At 29.8% G+C, this 13,270-nt stretch overlaps 4 protein-coding genes across 4 annotated transcripts in view; 1 reads left to right on the top strand and 3 right to left on the bottom strand.

Annotated features, from left to right (window-relative positions):
* LOC130446291 (synaptotagmin-7) overlaps positions 1 to 13,270 on the top strand; it is a 263,793-nt gene that overhangs the window by 43,825 nt on the left and 206,698 nt on the right. The gene's annotated exons all lie outside the window — the stretch shown is intronic.
* Positions 196 to 3,664, bottom strand: LOC130446221 (facilitated trehalose transporter Tret1-like). The gene is made up of 2 exons (XM_056782362.1): positions 3,521 to 3,664; positions 196 to 1,606 (listed from the first exon to the last, which is right to left on the bottom strand). Exons 1-2 carry the CDS (start codon positions 3,621 to 3,623, stop codon positions 261 to 263), a joined length of 1,449 nt encoding a protein of 482 aa, XP_056638340.1. The 5' UTR covers positions 3,624 to 3,664; the 3' UTR covers positions 196 to 260.
* Positions 10,012 to 10,959, bottom strand: LOC130441647 (ATP-dependent DNA helicase PIF1-like). The gene has a single exon (XM_056775452.1). It carries the CDS (start codon positions 10,957 to 10,959, stop codon positions 10,012 to 10,014), a length of 948 nt encoding a protein of 315 aa, XP_056631430.1.
* On the bottom strand, positions 10,998 to 11,603 carry LOC130441569 (uncharacterized). The gene has a single exon (XM_056775343.1). The coding sequence runs from the start codon at positions 11,601 to 11,603 to the stop codon at positions 10,998 to 11,000; it is 606 nt and encodes a 201-aa protein (XP_056631321.1).

Raw genomic sequence — 13,270 nt, 5'->3', positions numbered from 1 at the left:
TTTCTCTTTTCCTTCAAAGTCAAGGAAGTGGATTATCTCAACATCGTTATGGCGATGAAGTCGAAGGAAAATTCCACTACAAGTGTGGTTAATATTTACAACTACTGTTTCAATTATTTTTTAAACTTTTTTTTAAATATGTACGTGCCACCCTGTATATCCATTCATTCTACAAGGTTCAATAACGTATCAAAGTGTTAGAGGAGACATTTTATTGACTACATTCCATTTATTTTTAGAAACATATAATGAAAAATCGATCAAACGATCATAGTTTTTTTCGTATCTAGCATATTTTGGATTTCGTTAAAACTCTTACCTCTGGTTTCTGGTAAACAAATATACAGTAAAACAAAACCGATAAAAGTAGCCGAACTAAACATGAACAAACAAAAGTATATACCAAGAGATTCTGATAATAAAGGAAATCCGAAATCAAAAACTGAAGAAACTACAGCAGCTAACATGAAAGCTGCGGATACACCTGTTGCTCTTAATTCATTGGAAAACAATTCTCCTATGTATCCCATAGGAATGCTTCCTAATCCTAAACCGTATGATAGAATAAAGAGGATAATAGAAAGAACTGGTAACCAACGAATTGAATCAATAAAAGTCGAGTGTTTTTCTTTGAGAAAAAAGTAAAAAGCGATACTTAATAAAGATATAGAACAAGAAAATGAAGATATAAGCATCAATGGTCTTCTTCCGAATTTATTTATTATAAAAATTAAAATTAAAACAGTTGTAAGGTTAACAGAACCGGCTATGATACCTACTTCGTTTCCTGAAAGGGTTGCTCCGGCTTCATTGAAAATTAAACCTAAATACGCAAAAAGTACGTTAATACCAGACATTTGTTGTGTATAAATGAGTAATAAACTCAAAAAAAATGCTTTTCTTGATTTATTAGTTTTCAATAAATTTAGAAATTTCGCTTTTTTATTACCGTGTGTAGTAAAAAATTCCTCCATCGATTTATATTCTGTGTCTATAAAATCGTCGAAATTTCTCAATTTTTTCAAACTTTCAATAGCTAGAGTTTTATCGTTTTTAATAATGAAATAAATCGGGGATTCGACGGTGAAATTATACAATAAAAAATGTATTATTCCGGGAATAGTAGTAAGAAGAAAAAATATTTTGACGCTTTGTATAGAAGCTCCTAAAACAAAACTATATAGTTGCCCAACCGGTAGTCCTAAACTCACGCAGCAACTTAACCAAGCTCTGTTTTTATCATCTGCTATTTCAGTATTATAAATAACGACATTTATAAAAATACCCGCGAAAGTAATACCGACACAACAAAAACAAAAGTAATAAATATAAGTATTCCTTGCAAAAGCTATTGTAGTTATAGAACAAAATAATATGGTTGTATAAGACAATAACGTTTTTTTCCTTCCTATAATATCTGCTGGTATTGATGCTATTAATAAACCAAATATAACCGAAAACGGTGTTGACGAAACTATACAAGAAGCTTCTAAAGTTGTTATTGGTCTTCCCAATGGATTTACATCCGTATTGTTTGACATTAACTTCGGAAGTACTGAAGAAGGCCAAACCATAATGGAACCCATGAACACCCACAATAAATCAGCTATAATTAGAAAAATTAAATGGTTAATAACGCAAAAAATAGTTATTTATGCAACAAGTCAGTAAAGTAATACTTTTTTCACGATTAGAACGATTTAAAATTCCAACGAGTGAAAAAAAATTACTTCACTCACGAGTGTCATTTAAAAAATTTCCTATATTCGTAAACTTGAAAAAATTCGAAAAGTACAACTTTGAGCAATATTAATTTGAGGTAAAGAAGAAGTTATTTTACTTTTGGTATTTGAATTGACAACATTTAACGCAGAGGTGTCAAAATCAATTTTGCAGAGGGTTAAATATTAAATTTTGAATTCCTAGGTGGGCCAAATTGAAAATGAAAAAAAAAAAATTAGCTGTTGAGGATCCAGATACCTAACTTCTCTTGTTTTTGACCAGCTCATTGATGTCAGGTATAAAATTCTTTGTACTAATTTTAAGAATTGATTGGAGATGTTGATCTCATCAAATTTTTCATTCAAAATTCTGTCCGATTGAAGATCTATCAACTCCATTTGCAAATGAACTTGTGCCTGTGAAATATCGTTGAAAATTGGGAATTCAATTTCATTCGTTTCCTGAAAGTCTTCAAAACGATTGTTGAATAATCACATTTTGCATAAGTTTCATCCAATTTTTTTTTGTTTATTGTGCCAACTGTTTTTACTTGAGGGAAATGGTTCAAAGTTTGATCTTTGATTTTTCTTTGACACGATCGCAGGCCTTATGCATGAGATAATAATCGTCTGGAGCTTCCAACAGAAACATATTTCAGTGGCAGATATTTTAAATTTTTCGGTTCTATACCCAAATGATTTATTTTTCAAATATTCAATGAGTTTTGTATATTAATTAACGTTTTCGTCGTTATTTACCATTCAGTTTTGAATAATTCCACCAAAGTATTGAAGACTTCCACATTTTGGATTTAGTTGCAAAGTAAGCTAATAAAACTCTTTCTGTGAAGCTGTTTATTCCTGTTTTTAGTACGCCACTCCATAAAAGAATTATTTTCTGGTGTGCAGTTTAAACTTTCTTCACTATAACTTTCCATCACTAATAATAATACTACACTAATTTATTTGTAGACAAAACGGATTTTCTTGAATGAATATTTCACGCTGCAGTCTAAATTCAAATGGTTGACTAAAATTTCTAAATTTTTTCACGCTTCAAAATAAGAAATCAGCTTTTGGAATATCAGGAAAACACCTTACCAATCAGCGAGGTTCCTTTTTCTGATCCATATGTTTTGGTACACGGTATACTTCAGGAACTGATTATATTACAATTACAAGGGAAAAAAATTATAATAAAAATGATCCTGAAGAGGTCGTGTTTTAAAAGACGTCTATGAGATCATGACAGACCACGAATCATAGATCTAAACATATGAATGCCACCGATCTATTGGAGCAACGTAGAGCGGTCAATTCTGAATGGTAAACAAGCATTTGTTTACCAGAAGTGTTCGTAAAAATCATGGAAAATCTATCATATTCAAAAAACGTTTTTGAACTGTCAAAACTTCGAATTGATGGATCATCCGTTTTACATTCTTTGTTTAGTATCTAATGATTTGTTTTTAGTTTCGTAGAAGCGGTTGATGCATTCAAATGATATGTTTTAGTTCGATTTTTCATTTTTATTTCTTTTTAATACTAATTTTTTTAATCATTTTGTTGTTGTGAAGATTCTTTGAAAGATGTACCAGTTTAGAAACTACGAATCTCATTGGTATTTGGTTTAGTATTTCTCTATGCTTTTCCTAGATATTCTGAAGACGTCATAGAAATGATTTGTTTTAATAAAATATTTTATCCAGATTTTCATTTGTTTTTAAGATGTTCTTAAAGGGTTTAACATGTTAAAATTTTTTCATCACACTTTTATGTATAGCTACGTAAAATGTTACCTGAAAATGCACTCAAATATAAAATCCACGATGAATTATTGTCAACAATCCTTGTATTCACACAATCTTTTTGTAAAAATTGTTTACTTTCATTTGGTGCCATTAGTTTGAAAGATTTATTGTTCTTTTATTGGAATATTAGTTAAAAATAATGAATTTCGAAATATTTATAAGTAGCTTTATCTATAATTATCAATTATATTATACATGCGTCTTAAATGTCACGTTTCTCATTATGATAAAGATATTTTTCATACCCATATTATTTGTATGCAAAATTTTAGTGCAAATTATAACATGGAAATTCCACTTCAAATATGAGCTATTAAGAAAAAAAATCGAATTTATAACAATAACAATAAACAAGTGACACTATAAAACAAAAGTGATTTGGTGCCAAAAAGTCATTTTCCAGTTCCATATCTTCATACAGTATCAGCCAAATTTTTGAAAATTTCTGCTGCTTCTACATTGTAAAGCATGAAACCTTCTCGAAAAAATCGGTATAATTTCGGCAATTCTCATAAATCTGGCAACGCTGTCGAAAAAAGTATAAAGCGAACCATGTTCGTGATTTAAACATTTGCGTCTTCGAGTAGATGAGAAACCGATACAATATACGGTTTAAGAAAAATTTTATTTTATTATATCGTATTCCGACAAAAATTTCTGAATTCGCCACTACCAAATCGTTCAACAGTGTAGAAGACGTACCAGAAATTTTAAAAAACGGGGCTCTGTTGCCGATGTACCGCGATCTGTAACAACTAAAGAAAATCTAGAAATTTACCGTCCGGGTCTTTTCCACGCACTTCACGAGGATGATTTCGATAGCAGATTGGAATTTCGCGAATGGTACCTCGGAGGATCCGCAGCTCCAGAATTCCATTTTGTGGTCTGCCAAAGTTATAAGGAAAAGCTCGAAGATTTACTTGGGCAAATCATCAACGATATAACATCAGTCATTTCGTGCAGAAAGGAGCTCAAGGGCCCACCACCGACATATTTCATAGGATCTAGCTTTCTCTAAGTACTAGTTTTAAAAAATCTAACAATCATGTTTTTTTTATGGTTTTAGGTACCTCTTTTAAAAATCTTTGAATTCTCTTTAAGATAATTTAAAATATTGTATAAAATTTATCAATATATTTGTTCGAATTGTTCGTTACTATTTACAGTAAGCTTTGAAACGCAATTTGTATCTAGAATAATCAGTTTTGTAGACAAGAGAACAAATCCCTTCATTCTTTATTGATAAATAAAGTAGATGTACTGAAAATCGATCTCAACAGCTTCACTCAGATTGGGAAAATTTGCATAGCAGATGGGGACAACGAAAGATATAAATTAGTTCAGTAAATTGATCAAAATTCCCTACTATAGTGGATGAAAATAATGTAGCAGTCAACGAAGTTGACGATAAATGAAAAAGTAAAAACTAACAAAGCAGAAGGAAAAGATTGTTTAAAAGAGTTGAGATACTGAAGTAGTTGAAATATAATCCAAAATTTTTGGAATAAACTAAAAAATAAATTAAGTGTTGAGTCTGATCTGGATGTTGGACGAAGCTGATACAACTGCCTGGACGATCAAGAAGAAATACGAATTTTGAGCAGAGTTTTACATGTTGGGAAGTTTCCACGGGAATCTTGCAGCGGTATGAAAAAAATGTATTGCACCGAAGTCGAGGAAAAACGTTGTTTACAGCTTAAATTACGATGAAAACTTGGGGAATTGGGTTGGGAAACTCTGAAACATCCTCATTATAGTCCCTTCATGCGACTATTATTTTTTTGATCAATTGAAAGAGGCACTTGGGCGGTTTGAGATTCGAAAACAATGCGGGGGTAGAATTCTTCTTGACAAGTCGAGAGATTTTTACGTAAATGTAGGTGATAAAAATAAATTTGAGTGATTGAAAAATTTGAATTTGTACTGAATTCGAAGCACGGTAAAATCACTGGCGATGGTTAGGTTAAGTTAGGTTAGGTTAGGTTAGTTTAGTAGTGTTTATAAGAAATTTATCAGATTCCAAGACCTATGGTCCAAATTTCTGTATAGAAAAAACCGAGTGTCGCTAATAAGTTGAGAAATTCATCGGAAATCCTCCAAAGAAAATGTAGTTTCAACTAGTGCTATCAAATATCGGAAAAAAGAAGCGGCGCCATTAAAAAATCAAATCGTACTGCGACACATAATCGGTGATCACTCCAAATATGATAAATATTTTTTAAACCAATTCACGAATAGTTGTTTATATGATTTATTTAAAAAAATAGCAAATTTGTATTCTAAGTTATTAGGGCCGTAGAATTGGGAGTGCCTCGTTGTTTGTCTTGAACTGATTTTTATATGTTCTGAAACATTAAGTTTAAAGAGGTCTTTATTTTTGTCTAAAAAAGGTCTTGCAATTAAAATAATAGATATATAGAGTGCGAGCCCCCATTCAAATTTCAAAATACGCCTTAAAAATATTTATAGTAGAATTCCAGTTTATATTTGAACCACCCTCATATAACGGAAATTGCTGTTAATATTTTTATTTAAATTTATGGAGATTTTATAGGTTTTAATATTATTTTAAACGCTTTTAATTATTTTTTAATTCGTTTTTTGAATTAACTATATATTTTATCATAATTTTATACAAAACACTATACTGGGTATCAAATTAAAAGAAAACCGTCTATATATGAAAAATCAGCAATACGTAAAACCCATTCGTTCTAAATTTTTGTTAAGAAAATTCCTAAGTTGAGAAGCTTCAAGTGAAAACTTTCACTGATGAAACTACCCTCTACATTGCACCCTCTAGTCTCCCCCAACCAGGAACTATGGTATCAATTGAGAGGTTATAATGATACGCACCTGTATGCGTCCTCATATTCCAGAATCATCTATGTTTAGGTGACAATCAACTCACATTAAACTGTCTTTAAATTTTTTCTAGTATTCGGGAATTAACCCCAAAAAATCAAAAAATGCTACGATCTTCTTCAAAGACTCAACTTCTACCCTTGTCTGGAATACCAGTCTTCACTTTCTTCATTTCGTAAACGTCAGAAGTAGCCGTGTTCAAGTAATTGTCATATGTCATACGTCATATCACCTTCGCCAGTTCTGTAAATCTTCCTGTACATCAGCAAGAACATCTGCTGTACTGATTTTTCAGTTTTTCTTCCAGATTTTTCATTATTTAGAGTCAATAGTTTTTGTTAATAATTACACTATGGTCAATCGAAGACAATCATTGGACATGAGGGAAATTTAAATGACAGCGTCTTCTTTATTTATTTGTAAATGTTATAACTCAGTTATACAAAAAATACTGTTTGAAATTTGGGTCGAAAGTAATTCCAAGCAAAATAAAACACTACTTTTAACACATATATTATAAATAATCATTCATTTTTGCAAATTATTCATAGTTGCAGCTCAACTTTTTCCGAAAAAAAAACGGTTGTTTCTGATACTATTAAATATTTTTCGAAATTTGTGAAGTTCATTTGTTTAAAACATCATATTATTCAACTGGCGCAGTTAATAGGATGTAATATTTTTTAATTTAATCTCTATTTTCGAAATTATTATAATATTAAAGTTTGAAATAAAAATCAGAATTATTATTATATAAATTTAATGTTTTTTTGTTTTTATAATTTATTCATCTTTTATAAAAACTATACAGGGTGTTTAGGGACTTGTTATATAATGCTGTGATATAAAAATAATTACTCAAAAATTAAGAAAAATAAAAATAACTTATGCAAAAAATACTGTATGAAATTTGTGTCGAAAGTAATTCCAAGCAAAATAAAACATTACTTTTAACACTTATACTATAAATAATCATTCATTTTTGAAAATTATTCATAGATACAGCTCAACTTTTCCGAAAAAAACGATTGTTTTCGGTACTTTTAACTATTTTTTTCGATATTTTCGTAGTACATTAGTTAAATACATCCATATTATTCAACTGGCGCAGTTAATAGGATGTAATATTTTTTAATTTAATCTCTATTTTCGAAATTATTATAATATTAAAGTTTGAAATAAAAATCAGAATTATTATTATATAAATTTAATGTTTTTTTGTTTTTATAATTTATTCATCTTTTATAAAAACTATACAGGGTGTTTAGGGACTTGTTATATAATGCTGTGATATAAAAATAATTACTCAAAAATTAAGAAAAATAAAAATAACTTATGCAAAAAATACTGTATGAAATTTGTGTCGAAAGTAATTCCAAGCAAAATAAAACATTACTTTTAACACTTATACTATAAATAATCATTCATTTTTGAAAATTATTCATAGATACAGCTCAACTTTTCCGAAAAAACGATTGTTTTCGGTACTATTAACTATTTTTTTCGAAATTTTCGTAGTACATTAGTTAAATACATCCATATTATTCAATTGGCGCAGTTAATAGGATGTAATATTTTTTAATTTAATCTCTATTTTCGAAATTATTATAATATTAAAGTTTGAAATAAAAATCAGAATTATTATTATATAAATTTAATGTTTTTTTGTTTTTATAATTTATTCATCTTTTATAAAAACTATACAGGGTGTTTAGGGACTTGTTATATAATGCTGTGATATAAAAATAATTACTCAAAAATTAAGAAAAATAAAAATAACTTATGCAAAAAATACTGTATGAAATTTGTGTCGAAAGTAATTCCAAGCAAAATAAAACATTACTTTTAACACTTATACTATAAATAATCATTCATTTTTGAAAATTATTCATAGATACAGCTCAACTTTTCCGAAAAACGATTGTTTTCGGTACTATTAACTATTTTTTTCGAAATTTTCGTAGTACATTAGTTAAATACATCCATATTATTCAATTGGCGCAGTTAATGGGATGTAATATTTTTTAATTTAATCTCTATTTTCGAAATTATTATAATATTAAAGTTTGAAATAAAAATCAGAATTATTATTATATAAATTTAATGTTTTTTTGTTTTTATAATTTATTCATCTTTTATAAAAACTATACAGGGTGTTTAGGGACTTGTTATATAATGCTGTGATATAAAAATAATTACTCAAAAATTAAGAAAAATAAAAATAACTTATGCAAAAAATACTGTATGAAATTTGTGTCGAAAGTAATTCCAAGCAAAATAAAACATTACTTTTAACACTTATACTATAAATAATCATTCATTTTTGAAAATTATTCATAGATACAGCTCAACTTTTCCGAAAAAACGATTGTTTTCGGTACTATTAACTATTTTTTTCGAAATTTTCGTAGTACATTAGTTAAATACATCCATATTATTCAACTGGCGCAGTTAATAGGATGTAATATTTTTTAATTTAATCTCTATTTTCGAAATTATTATAATATTAAAGTTTGAAATAAAAATCAGAATTATTATTATATAAATTTAATGTTTTTTTGTTTTTATAATTTATTCATCTTTTATAAAAACTATACAGGGTGTTTAGGGACTTGTTATATAATGCTGTGATATAAAAATAATTACTCAAAAATTAAGAAAAATAAAAATAACTTATGCAAAAAATACTGTATGAAATTTGTGTCGAAAGTAATTCCAAGCAAAATAAAACATTACTTTTAACACTTATACTATAAATAATCATTCATTTTTGAAAATTATTCATAGATACAGCTCAACTTTTCCGAAAAAACGATTGTTTTCGGTACTATTAACTATTTTTTTCGAAATTTTCGTAGTACATTAGTTAAATACATCCATATTATTCAATTGGCGCAGTTAATAGGATGTAATATTTTTTAATTTAATCTCTATTTTCGAAATTATTATAATATTAAAGTTTGAAATAAAAATCAGAATTATTATTATATAAATTTAATGTTTTTTTGTTTTTATAATTTATTCATCTTTTATAAAAACTATACAGGGTGTTTAGGGACTTGTTATATAATGCTGTGATATAAAAATAATTACTCAAAAATTACGAAAAATAAAAATAACTTATGCAAAAAATACTGTATGAAATTTGTGTCGAAAGTAATTCCAAGCAAAATAAAACATTACTTTTAACACTTATACTATAAATAATCATTCATTTTTGAAAATTATTCATAGATACAGCTCAACTTTTCCGAAAAAACGATTGTTTTCGGTACTATTAACTATTTTTTTCGAAATTTTCGTAGTACATTAGTTAAATACATCCATATTATTCAACTGGCGCAGTTAATGGGATGTAATATTTTTTAATTTAATCTCTATTTTCGAAATTATTATAATACTAGCTGACCCGACAGACTTCGTCCTGTCAAAAAGATTTGTAATGTGGCAGTTTTTGTGCCTACGTATTTTAAAAAATTCTCCTGAACAGAACCGTCACCCTGGTGATAGGGCGTTGTGAATAAAAAATAATTAAATAAAACATATATAAGGATTTAAAAGTAAGTAATCGCTTTATTGTTAATCATGTGAATCATAAATAATTATTATTATTATCATTGTAGTGCTTTGTGGTATACGATGTTTTTTGTTTGATTACCTGGCGCATAGATAAACAAATCTGATGGTTTTCCAACACGGGAACAGGCAACATACAATTGACCATGTGAGAAACATGGGTTTTCTAGATTAATACCACAAACACTTAATGATTGCCCCTGGGACTTGTTTATAGTCATAGCAAAAGCAAGCCGCACTGGAAACTGTAGTCGTTTAAACTCAAATGGCACATCAGTCGGAATCATTGGGATGCGCGGTATGAGAACATCTTCTCCTTTATACTTTTCTTTGAGTATAGTTGCTTCTATCACATTGTTTAGTAATTTTTTTATCGCTAACCGTGTACCGTTGCAAAGACGCGGTTGGTTGATATTTCGCAACATTATGACCACCGATCCGACCTTTAATTGAAGATTGTGAGGTGGCAATCCTGGCAAATCCAGCGAGTTTAAAAATTCCGGTGGATAGTTGACTACATCATCTTGATTAGTAGCCGAATCAACTGATTTATATATCCTCAATTCGCCTGTAATTTGTTCTTGAATTTTGAAATTTAATTCATTTACATCTATGTTTTTTGCAGCCAGTATAGCTCGTTCGCTCAACCAATGATGGTTTCTGTAATTTTGAGAAACATCTGGAAACACCTTCTGAATAAGTTCATCTTTTGATTGAGTTAACTGACAAAAACTTTGAGGAAAGTTAATGCAGCCAGTCAACATGTCTATAGGTAATTTGCCATTACCAATGTCAATGAGTTGTTTAGAGAATATGTTTCCAGATTGGTCATTTTGCAACTCGACACGCATATTCTTGCTTAAATGAAGTACTTTGACATGTTTCCACAAATTGGAGGACTTTAGACATGCATTGAGTTCATCAGCTGGCGTTGATCGTGGAATCACTGGCAATGTTTGACGAAAATCTCCTGCTAATAAAATCATTGCACCACCAAATCGGTTATTATTGCTCCGTAGATCTTTTAAGGTTCTGTTGATTTTGTTGATTTTCCATTGTCTGCTGTCGATCTGCGACGATACAATGGATAACCGTCATTACCAGTAATTGTTTCCGATATTAATGTCCGTGGATATCGTTTTGAACATTTACCATCCATCATACACGGTGAATTTTGATTAAGAGTTCCACAGGGACCATGTATCATGTGTTTGATAACTAATCCAGGATCTACTTGTACATCAGGGATTTCAGCTGATATCACTGCATCAACTTCATTTGGCCTTATCTTTTCAACCAACCAAATCAAAATGTGTGCATGTGGAAATCCTCGTTTCTGCCACTCCACAGAATACATCCAGCAGCGTGTCTCACCAAACACATTATATTTTACGATAAAATCCATTAATGATTTCAACTTTTGTCTAAAGACTCTGGCTGTAATATCATGACGATCAATGGGTGATTGCCCAGAGAATAACTCCTGCTTGATTTCTATCCATTGCGGATTGCATGTAAATGTGATGAACAAATCTGCTGTACCATAATGACGAACATACGACATGGCATCTTGAGCATGTTCGTGCATATGCCGAGGGCTTCCGATGTATGTTGCTGGAAGAATAGTCATCCGACCGACATTCTGTGCATTTCCAGTTTGGTTTGATTCAACCTGATGAATGTTAATCTCTCCGTTTCAATTTTAACATACATGTCAACAACATATTTGTGATATAATCGCCGACATTTCAATATGTGATTATCTTCATTTTCCCGAATCATTAGGCGGTATGAATAATAGTTCATTGAACTGACTTTTCTGTTGGTTTCAGAACCTGTAAATAGATTTTGTTTTAATAACATTCAAATATAAAATTAAAATACATAATATAATGACTGAAATATTATCGCCATAGCTAAACTAATATTTTAGTTACCTGTAATGGGATTTATCATTTTTGTTGAGAAATCGTAGCCATCTTCACCTTGCCAAAATATAATGGGATATTGCAGTGCATCATATGAGCGGTGTGTTTCCTTTATACGTTGTAATTGATCATTCCGACGATGTAAAACAATATCACGGGATTCAAAGTTTTCTCCAACTACAACGATAGCAACTTCATCAATAGTTGGTGCATTAAAACGTCTTGTATGTTGACCTGCAGGTGTTTTATCAGCTCTGATTATAATTTTGTGATTATCGGATGGCATCAGATCCAGGGCAGTTTTAAACAATATAATCAATTGATTGTGTTGAAGAAATAAAGTTTGTAATTGTTCTATAATAGACCTCTTTACTAAATTGTTATGTGCACAACGCAGATCAATTTCTTGTGGTGAATTGCCCATAAAATAAATTTGCAGGAATTTGTTGTCGCTATCTGACACTGGTAACAGTGAACCTGCTCTGTGATATATTTGCCCTTGTATCTGTAAATAAGAAAAATATTATGGTGTGGTATAAATTAATGGATTGTCAGTGACCAAACTTAAATAATATTTGATCTTAAAAAGTATATATTTAGTTTTAACTAATATCTATCAAATATATAAAATATAATAAAAGTGTCACTGAAACTGAATCACCATATAATATGATGACTAAGTGATATATTTCGTAATGATTAAGAAATTGAAGATAAGTGACACATCTTAACTTTCGTGACAGAAAATTTTGTTCGCTAAAATAATTATGAGTAACTGCTATAATACATACCTTGAAAGTTGGCATAAAATTTTCCCGAACTACATTTGTTGCCCCAAATGAAGTCATTTGAAAGCAATTGTTATATTGTTGGATATGTGTCAAAAAGTGTATAGAATCCGTTCCTATTCCTGAAACCAATGAGTACAATGGTTCTGGTGGTGGATCCAATGGTATCAATTTCACTTTACCATTTGCGCAACACAATCCATTGGCTTCGTTTTTGTATTTTAATGCCTTACAGTGTGAGCAAACCGAGTTCATAGAACCAATAACAACACATTGGTAGTTACTGTAGTCAATTGACACATCGTAACTGAAAGCAGCTCGATTCAAACTTGCGCGATTATTAGTTGAATGTCGCGCTCGCGCTTCACGCGTTTGTGATATTCGAATTCTTTCACGTTCATTTCCGTCGTCACGTTCTTGTGCAGTACGATTAGATCGGTAATTAGCTTGGTTTGTAGCATTTCTGGTTCTTCTACCTAAATTGCTTCGTCTTATAGGAGGCATATCAAATATACATTATTTTTTCACTAATCACGAACTAATCAAACACTAACTAACTAAACACTCTGCAAAAAACACGA

The sequence above is a fragment of the Diorhabda sublineata genome, chromosome 1 (assembly GCF_026230105.1).
Source record: "Diorhabda sublineata isolate icDioSubl1.1 chromosome 1, icDioSubl1.1, whole genome shotgun sequence".
NCBI classification, from domain to species: Eukaryota; Metazoa; Arthropoda; class Insecta; order Coleoptera; family Chrysomelidae; genus Diorhabda; species Diorhabda sublineata.
Note: the sequence above shows the minus strand (reverse complement) of the source record. Positions and strands in the feature narration are given on the sequence as shown.